Source organism: Selaginella moellendorffii, unplaced genomic scaffold (genome assembly GCF_000143415.4).
Source record: "Selaginella moellendorffii unplaced genomic scaffold, v1.0 SELMOscaffold_1, whole genome shotgun sequence".
NCBI classification, from domain to species: Eukaryota; Viridiplantae; Streptophyta; class Lycopodiopsida; order Selaginellales; family Selaginellaceae; genus Selaginella; species Selaginella moellendorffii.
In genome coordinates this window covers 1,047,592-1,057,902 of record NW_003314262.1, presented here as the reverse complement: position 1 = coordinate 1,057,902, position 10,311 = coordinate 1,047,592, and the positions used below count along the sequence as shown (strand labels likewise).

The 10,311-nt window shown below is 44.8% G+C and overlaps 1 protein-coding gene across 1 annotated transcript; it reads right to left on the bottom strand.

Annotated features, from left to right (window-relative positions):
* Positions 1 to 202: 202 nt before the first annotated feature.
* Positions 203 to 3,284, bottom strand: LOC9629676 (sodium/hydrogen exchanger 5). The gene is made up of 20 exons (XM_024678328.1): positions 3,253 to 3,284; positions 3,055 to 3,169; positions 2,549 to 2,741; positions 2,422 to 2,473; positions 2,312 to 2,371; positions 2,227 to 2,251; positions 2,087 to 2,172; positions 1,921 to 2,032; positions 1,804 to 1,866; positions 1,734 to 1,753; positions 1,572 to 1,666; positions 1,459 to 1,519; positions 1,294 to 1,402; positions 1,152 to 1,249; positions 1,033 to 1,108; positions 949 to 968; positions 794 to 891; positions 633 to 742; positions 483 to 566; positions 203 to 340 (listed from the first exon to the last, which is right to left on the bottom strand). Exons 1-20 carry the CDS (start codon positions 3,282 to 3,284, stop codon positions 203 to 205), a joined length of 1,647 nt encoding a protein of 548 aa, XP_024534096.1.
* Positions 3,285 to 10,311: the final 7,027 nt, after the last annotated feature.

Genomic DNA, 10,311 nt, shown 5'->3' with positions numbered 1-10,311 from the left:
ACATTCTCGCAATATTTTGACTCATCTCTGTAAGAAGAGCAAAAAGGCCGTATTTTTTACTAAAATCCCTTTAAAACTTACGTTCTTGCAGTTCTACATCCTGAGATGTTGTGCCTTCGGAAACTGTCTCAGGTACAAAAAACGGCCTTAAATACTTTTTGTCTAAAGTTGCGAACGATGTTCTGCATAAAGAAACATAATGTCAGCCACGAAAGAAAGGGGTTGAAATAACGAACTCATAATTCTTCAGCTTTCGCAGCTTATTCTTGATTAGTGCTTTCTGCTTTTTCAAAGCCTTAATGCCAAAGCCATCAACATTACAATCATATTCAATTGTTTCCTGCAACAAAACTCCGGGACCAAGACAATTAGTATATATGCATGCATAAAAATACATCTTCTTGTTCTTCCATTATGGTCTCCTCTTCCTACAATCAAAGGCGTTTGTTAAAAGTTCTTGTGTGTGTGATGTTACAGGATACCTCTGCTCCATGATAATCTGGTCCATGACATTCAATATTTAAATACATAAGCGCGTAGTACGTTGTGCCACCAATCAGTATAACCTGAAATTCAAAGTAAATTAAAATAATCTGAGACTGCTTTATAAATTCAACACAAATAAAGCCAACCGTGAAAAATATTGTGAACATTGTAGCGGTTAGCATCACCCGCCCATGATGATCAGGGATGTCCTGAACAGACTGCAATGCCAACGCAAAGGCCATAGCTCCTCGTAAACCTGAGATTTTATTTAGAGATGTAATGTTCTTCTTCAGACGAGGAAACTCACCACCGTACCAAAGAGCGTGCTGTTGATTCATGGGTATCTGTCTTGCTGGTTCTCTAAAATTGTTGACCAGGGCAGCACAAGGATAGACATTCCATGCTCTGTTTACATTGTACAATACAAACAGTCAGAGTATTTATGTTTAGGAAAAACTGTACCTTGCAACCAATATACTGATCTACAATTTGTCACCAAAGTTAAAGAAACCTTTGGCACTGCTCAAATTTCATTAAAAAGGATACAATTGTGAACACTGTGAACCCAAAGTTGTTCCAGCTCTGTTCTTCTAGGAAAAGAGCCACACCCATATAGATAAACCTGTTTTTATTGTCAGTTCGAAGAGCGACTTGTCTACGCTTACACAAATGTCTCAGAAAGTTTTGAAAGCATTCCAAAAAAACTTGTTGTAATTTGTTGTGCTTCTGATGAGAGATTAGGAGCAGTATAATACTTCATCGTCTAAATAATGAAATGTAAATAATCTATCACCAAGGAGAACTTACAATGCCTGCAAATAGTATTGCTACGATCCCAGATAGTTCAAGAGCATCTGCCATATTGTATGCAAGATAGGGAAATAGTGCCATAAGACATGATTCTAGAATAGCAAGCCTGCAAAGAAAAAGGTACACGTTACAAAAAAAAAAAAAAAAACACAAGGAACCTACCCTTTTTCTTGAAGGCCACAATGCCTAAACATGACCGCACTAAGCATAGACGTCAGTACACCTACAGATACGCATGATCAGCTTGTATACGATGAAATATTTGCTTAACGCACCAATTGAAAAAGATCCAATAAAAATCGCAATGAAAAACCAAAATGCACTAAAAATGCCCGTGCTTTCTGGATGCTTGATAAAGGAGAGAACTGTCCTGCCACAAATTAAAAAATATGAAACTAAAAAAACCGACAATGGGTCTTTTCTTTTCGCAGACTCACTTATACATGACAATAGCCACCTGAGACACACGAAGAACATTGTTTCAGGCTAATGAACAACATTACTCACAGCATCGTTAAGCACTGACTCTCCAAAGACATAAGCATATAAATTAGCATCTGCTCCCAAAGCCTGTATTGAAAGGACAATAGGCAAAATGTTGTTGGCTTTGTAACTGTAGCTTACATGAAAAATTGCAAGGACAGTGACAGGGTCGGTTGCTGATATCAGAGCACCATAAGCAAGACAAGCTAAAAATGGCATTGAGTAAGTCCAATTGAGAGTTCCAAAAATGTAACTGCTAAAACATGCATATAAGCGTTACAAAATGGTGGAGATTTCAAAGACTTGCATGAGAATTCCAACACCAAACGTAGAGATAGCGGTTCCTAAAAATGCAAAGACACATATGGCTCCGAAGTTGTGGAAAAATGGTTTCTGCGTTTAAAACATGAGGAGGCATGTGATAATATTCTCACGGTTGCAGCTTACACTGCGCAAACTCCAGCCTGACTCAGTAGATATAAGTTGGTTAAGGACACAAAGATCATGCCTCAGAGAAGAAATAAAAGGATATAATATGATCGGGGGGAGCAAAAAATAAAAGAAAAATTTTTCGTTAAAATTAATCCATGACCTGATCGAGTTCTTCGATCAGAATCTTTATTGAAAGACAAAGGGAAGTACCTGAAACCTTGTGCTTGTCCGACAAGGCGTACGAACAGTCCAACAAGAACCCCTAAACAAACTCTCAAATGACTCTAGGAAGCACATAAGGTTGAAAACAAACGAAAAATGACAAACAGCAACGTACCAAGCCCAAGCGCAGTTCCAGCCTCGTGAATCACCATAATCTTGTTGCGTCTAAGCATATGTCCTACAAGGAACGATATTCCCAGCATGATAATCTGGACCATAATTGAGACTGCAGCTGCATGTGTAGCTTCTTCACCAGTTTCCTCACTGCCACTTGTGGCATTGACTGGCGGGGGAACTGCTGCAATGGTCTACAAAGAAAAAAAAGGGATAGATCTCATTGATAAGATTAAGCATAACAAACGCGCTCACAATGTTGATTCCCCAAGCCGGCATCATGTGGAGGAGACACCAAACCCTGAAAATAAAACCTATGTTACTTTCTGTGGAATAGGGCCACGTCTGACTTATGCTCCTTGTAAAATTAATGAAACATCTTGTTGGTGGAGTTCCAGAAAAGAATTCATTCATCAACTCTTTGAATAATTCCATCATGTTGCCATGGAATTTGAGCTGTCATCATATAGATTATTGTCAGGAATCCACATGCTATATTGAACTTACTATTATCATATCAGACTCGTTGATGTTATCTGTTATTGTGAGTTGACCACTGTTGTAGCCTATATCATTGATGATCACTATAACACCTTCAACAGAACCTACAGAGTCTCGGCCTCTACATGACTCCACAAAGTTTGCAATGCTGACAGTTGGTACAGACGAAATTGTGGCACTATAAGCTATTACCTAAAAGCTTACGTTTTCTTCTTAGCATAAGAGATGCTCATCATTGTGGTGGGTCAATAAAAAGAGGAGATGCACTGGGCCTGGGTTGGAACTCAAGTCATCATGTTGTTTCGCATTTCTCTAGAATGACTCCACATTCAAATATATATAGCCACAGATACCACCTACTCAAAAATAAACTGGAGATAACCATAAAGGAAGTGCATAGAAAGAAAAATAGGCAGCTAGCCTCTTCCCACTCTTTCATGCACTGTGGTCCATGCACTGGGTGCGAATGGAATCCCGAATGGGACAGCCTTTTGCCCGATGAGCAGGCCAGGCTCAAGGCTCAGCAGGGCATGAAATACGTTTACCTCGATGGCTTACAGGTGCTCAACTCCAAAACTCTGGAACCGGTTGCCAAGGACGGTGTCACCATTGGCGAAGTTTGCATGTGTGGGAACATGGTGTTCAAGGGGTTCTTGAACAATCCAGAGGCAACGCTGGAGAGCTTTAGAGGAGGATGGTTCCACTCCGGGGACTTGGCAGTTTGGCATCCCAATGGATACATCAAGATCAAGGATCGAGCCAAGGATATTATCCTTCTTTGTTTCTCGTTAAAGTTTGCTTCCAGGCATGCAGCAGTGTTGGAAGCTGCTGTGGTGGCACGGCCAGATGAGCAGTGGGGCGAGTCTCCATGTGCGTTTGTGTCCCTCAAGTACGGCGTGAGAAGCAACAAGGAGGAGCTCGTTCTATCGACAGCATTTACCGAAGTTCATAGTGCCAAAGAGCATCGTCATTCTCACAGCCTTGGACAAAACCGCAACTGGCAAGATCCAAAAACAGGTGCTGTGCAGCAAAGCAAGAGCTCTTGGCAGCGTCAAGCAAATCAGCAAGCTCTACAAGCAAACTATTGAACTTGAAAAGCTTGAAATCGTTCATAGCCTGGAAAATCCCCAATCTAGCTTGGCAATTTTAAACCGGTCAGCTACTGTTCCGTCCGTTGTAATGTACTGGAATGAAAAATACATAAATAACATGCAAGAACCAAGAACGCAATTCATCTACCTCAAACAGTAGCTTTTTCTTATCAGCTGTCACTCTTGCATATCCAAATGCTGACCTTCGAATCGTTGAAAAAAAAAATAGAAAAGGTAGAATATCAATACCATGTAAAGAGCTTGAATATAGGAAACAAAGCTGCAAGCTTACATTATGAGGGAAGTCATCCAGGGTGAATTCGGCCATGCCAACCACGGTGTGAACTGGAGCTGAGTAAATTGTAGTGTCAAAGAAATCGACGCCTGCTAAATCCTTGATTGGGTGCTGCAGGCAGCGGCCCTGAAACACAGCACAAGTTCGCTCGTAATTGTGAACATGCCCCCACACTGCTAAATCAAACTGTGCAAAAAAACAGAAAAAAAAAAAAAGAAAAAAGACAGTTTCATTCTAGTTTTCCCTCTAAGGCATGGAATTGTCCATGTTAGACCATATGGCAATTAAAAAGTTTGCAAAAGGAGAGGCCTTAGCACGTGTTTTACCTTGTTTCTCAAGAGCAATGGTTCCACAGCTGCTACAAATTTCAGATCCACACCTGGTAAAGTTTAGAAATAAATCCCCCGCAGTTGAGTGGAGTACATAGGTTGATGACTGAAAGAAAAATAGCACACATGAGTTTACAGAATGAAAATGTGGATAAAAACAGTTACCCTGTGAAACTATCCATGGTGTACTGAATCTGTCGACAGATTCAAGGTCAGATTTCATCCAAGCATACTGTAGAAGAAGGTTTCGTTGAAGTAAAGATGAAAAGAATAAGAAAGTGGACTTGTTCGCTGGTCGAGCTCCAGTCGTGTTCTATAGAGATGACTGTGAACTGCATGGGGCCGATAGCCATTGAGTACCAGGCATCTGAAAATAAGTTTGATATGGGACCCCACACTTGCCACCTGAGTCTGGTGTGTTATACAAAGATCCTGAGCCTGGATAATCTCTGAAAACCACACAGATCAATCTACAAGTTTTCATAAGACTTTGTGAGTACCTCTTGTGGTTTCCAATGGCTGTCATGTACACAGTCTTGGATGCTACTGGAACAGTGACAGACAAATGGAGGCAAGACCCGACAGCTACGTTGTGGATAGATTTGTAAAAGGGAAAGCAAGCCATACACTTTCAGCCAGCATAGCAGAACACGTAAACCAACCTTATCAAAGATGGGGCACCATGCATGCAGTACCATTTTCTTACCAGAAGAAAATATAATTTATAACCGAAGTACATTGAAAGAGAATTCTGCACATAATCCCACACACAGGGAAAGAAGGAGAGAGGGAGAACCTTGCAGTAACCCATAGATTTGCTTGCTATCCGTACATGAGGGATTATCCTAAATCCACTCCTTAGCATCTTTAGGATGCCTACAAACATGGGGGATAGCCTTCCCCAATATCCCTTTTACAGTCCCCACCAAGTCCCTTTCCTATCCATGGCTGTGTTCGCCAAGATTACTGCTGGGACAAGGCTTATAGGCTTGACCACTAAGTCCCACTGTCCTTTGGGACTTCCTCACCATACAACCGTATCCTTGGTCACTACACCAAAGGACCACTCCTCTTCCTTTCCACAAGCTGAGACTTTGGGACAACATTTCAGAACACCATGGCCCTATGCGAGCATCATGGGTACTCTCCCCATCTTCCCCCTTTGGGTGCTCTAACCATGGGCTTAGAGTGAGGTTCCGTTGAGCCACGCCAGGTATCAAGTAGGTAGTGCCACCTACGCTTGGATTGGGAGTATTGACTATTCAATCTCCCGGGGGAACTAAAGTTGGCTCTTGAACACTTTACCAAGATACCCCGCTTGTCGGTCCATATTCACTCTAGCCTTGGACTTCTCAGTGGTTGTCTCATCACCTAACAAATTGGTATAGCCTTCCTTGGCCAAACTGGCCTTTTCTAGCCAAATTGGCTCCACTGGGTCCAACCCCTACACTCTCCTTATTATACTTTTGGAACCCCCTACAGCCCTCCCCTGAGGGATGATTGCTTTGGGCTTTCACCCAACAACTTGTATTAGTATTTGGACTTAGACTCGGACCCAGACTTAGTCTCGGACTCAGACTTGGTCTCAGTTTTGGTCTTGGTCTCGGTCTTAGTTCCATTTTAGACTCCATCTCAAGTCCATCTCAGACTCCATCTCGGGTCCATCTTGGACTCTATCTTGGATTCCATCTTGGACTCTATCTTGGATTCCATCTTGGACTCCATCTCGGACTCCATCTCGGACTCCACTTCAGGGCTTTGGGATTTGTGTCTTATATAGGATTTGTGCATGCATTTTCTCTAGCCACCTTGATGATGCTCTTCACTTGGCACAATGTTATAAAATGTTGTCTCTTCTACTTCTCATCAAGGGGTTCACTCGAGACTAGTTCATTTAGTGTTTACTTTCCATGCTCATTTTTATAAAAAGAGGTCTTCTATTATTCTCTCTGTATTGGTTGATATAGACTCCAATTTATCTTCTATTACTTAGCTTATTGCTACATATTGCTATTTATATTTGTATTATAGGGTAGATCCAATTTTCATTCTTTATGGCAACAATTGCACATACGCATGTACACAGGATGAGGTAGACCTAGTTGTGTGTGTGAGTGATCTCGAGTTTGAGCTATAATTATTGTGGGTGGTGCAGAGTTAAACTTTTGGCCTCATCCATAGTATGGATTGGTTGCGGCACAATAATGCCAAGTGTGACTTTGAGGCTTCTTTCTCTTGTTTTGTATTTCTTTATATTTCTTTTATTCCTCTCACTTCTATTTTTCTTCATCCCTTTGCTTTTACTTCTGCTTCCATCACTTTTATCTCCCCATTACTTCCTCCTATATTTTTATGTTGTTCCTTTATTCCTTCTTCAGATCCCTTCGATGGTCTTTGTGTTGCAATGGTTGACTGGCTCATAAAGGATTGCAAGATCTAACTGTGGATGCTCATCTAATCAAGGTTCATATCCATCGTTGGTCATCAAAGAGATCAAGATTTTACATGTAAATGTCAAAGAAATATTTAGAAAAGGGTATTATTCAAAAGTCAAATGAGTCTTTAGGTGTGTAAGCCTCATCTTGTGAAGAAGTCTAATGAGAGTATTCATTTTTGCATTCACTTTCATCCATTAAATAAAGTGACAGGGGTTCCAAAAGTATAGTAGAGATAGTGAGGTCTAAGAATTAGTCTTGAAAGAACTCTCTAGTGGTGCTTTTAAATTGACTTGAGGTTGAGATTGGGGGTTAGGGGACTTGAGTGGGAGTGAGTATGGACTTGGATGGTGCCACCCAAGAAAGTGCTCAAGAGTAGCTCCCACTTTTCCCAATTTTATTATATGTGGTTTGTCTAAGGGTCTAAGCTCTTCACTCAATAGTGTAAGCGACTAATTTTTCCATTCTACTTTAGTCACTTAACCACACCTCTGACCACTTGGAGGAGTCTCATTCACAACCTCCATAAGTCCAATCCAGGACTTGGGACTTGCTAGCCCCGAGAATGGCATCCATGCCACTCAACATTTGCACTTGGTCCAAGTGCTCCACGTGTCCGATCCCATGACCGACACTCAAAGGTACCACCGACATAGCCGCCCGTTACGCTAAGGCCATGCCCAATCACCTTTGCCACACTGGTAGTCCAATACCACTTGCATCACAGTCTTGGCTCTCCAAGACTGGGCCATCTGTCCACGAGTGGTCATCCTAGATCCACTCCTTAGCATCCTTGGGATGCCCACAGACCTGGGGAATCGCCTTCCCCAAAGTCCCTTTGTCAGTTCCTACCAAGTCCCTTTCTGCCCCTGGCCGTGTTTGCCAACACTGCCACTGGGTCGAGGCCCACAGGCCCGACCACTAAGTCCCAGAGGACCACACTGCCACTGGGTCGAGGCCCACAGGCCCGACCACTAAGTCCCATGGTCCTCTGGGACTTCCTCACCACACGACTGTGTCCTTGGTCACTACCCCAGAGGACTGCTCTTCTTCCTTTCCACAGTCTAGGCCTTTGGGACAACATTTCGGAACACCGTGGCCTTACGCGAGCCACCGGGGTACTCTCCCCGCCTTTCGCCTTTAGGTGCTTGTAAGCTCCTGAGTTTGGACTTCCCGGGAGGTCACCCAGCCCAGTACTATTCAAGCCCAAGGACGCTTAACCCCAAATATCCCAAGACCCTTAACCAATTGGAAAAGGGGGTGCACTCTTGTTCATGGGCCCTTTCCCTCTATATTTGAACCCCTATGGATCGTTCTCGAGTCGTTCCCTTTGGTTGCTTACAATCCACCACGCTTCCCTGCAAGTTCACGCCCTCGTGAACGGAAGCTGAGAGCCGCAGCTCTCCCGAGAGCCCCGCTCTCTTGACACCCTACCCCTCGGGTCGAGCCCAGCGGAGCAAACTGGACCAGCCAGATGTCAATCAACATGTGGTGCGATTCCCCTAGCCAACCAACAGAGTCGGACCCGAGACCCCTCTGATACCAAATGTAAGCTCCTGAGTTTGGACTTCCCGGGAGGTCACCCAGCCCAGTACTATTCAAACCCAAGGACGCTTAACCCCAAATATCCCAAGACCCTTAACCAATTGGAAAAAGGGGTGCACTCTTGTTCATGGGCCCTTTCCCTCTATATTTGAACCCCTATGGATCGTTCTCGAGTCGTTCCCTTTGGTTGCTTACAGTGCTCTAGCCATGGGCTTAGAGCGAGGTTCCGTTGAGCCACGCCTGGTATCCAAGTAGGTAGTGCCACCCACACTTGGACTGGGAGCATCGGCCAGTCGATCTCCCGGGGGAACTAGAGCCGGCTCTTGAACACTTCACCAAGCTACCCCGCTTGTCGGTCCGTATTCACTCTAGTCTTGGACTTCCCAGTGGTCAGTTCATCACCCAACACTGGGTCTGGCCCTTCCTGGGCCAAACTGGCCTTTCCTGGCCAAACTGGCTCCACTGCAGTCCTCCCCCTACTATACTTTTGGAGCTCACCAAACCCCCCAGGGTCTGGGAGACGAACGCTTTGGGCTTTCACCCTCTCAGACTCGAACTCGGACTCGGACTCAGACTCGGACTCGGACTCGGACTCGGACTCGGGCTCGGTCTCAGCCTTGGCCTCGGTCTCGGTCTCGGTCCCGGTCTCGGTCCCGGTCTCGGTCTTGGTCTTGGTCTCGGTCCCGGTCTCGGTCTCGACCTCGGACTCCATCTTGGGTCCTTCTCGGACTCCGTCTCGGTCCATCTCGGACTCCGTCTCGATCCATCTCGGACTCCATCTCGGTCCATCTCGGACTCCATCTCGGACTCCATCTCGGACTCCGTCTCGGTCCATCTCGGACTCCATCTCGGACTCCGTCTCGGTCCATCTCGGACTCCACCTCGGGTCCACCTCGGACTCCATCTCAGTCCACCTCGGACTTCATCTCGGACTCCATCTCGGACTCCGTCTCGGTCCATCTCGGACTCCACCTCGGACTCCGTCTCGGTCCACCTCGGACTTCATCTCGGACTCCGTCTCGGTCCACCTCGGACTTCATCTCGGACTCCATCTCGGGTCCACCTCGGACTCCAACTAGGGTCCGCCTCGGACTCCATCTCGGACACTTCCACGTGTCATGCGTTGGTCCTTTTTGGGTCCCTTTTTGGAGCCTTGCTTATTGTTCGCTTCATGCTCGCTCCTTGAGCACTTTGTTGGGAGTTCCACTCCCGCTCTCGACCTCTCAAGTCGGAGCTTTTAGTCCAAACGTGCTACACTCGTTTGGCTTTCGCTTTGGCCACTACCACGTGGCACCCTTCCGGCTCCACTTTGGGGCCTAGGGATTTTGTGTCTCACAAATAGAAGGGACCATATCAAGTGTTATGGCAAGTTGGACTACAAGTTTATAAGGCTTAACATGACATCTAATATGCTAATCCTCCAGAAATTATACATGTGCAATAGCTGAAATACTTCATATAAAGGGATTAGGAACAATTGGTACCACCTATAAATCCACTAAGGCCTTCTCTTGATGTTCCTCCAAATCCCAGCCCGTCCACTAAAGAATCTTGACTATCTTCCATTG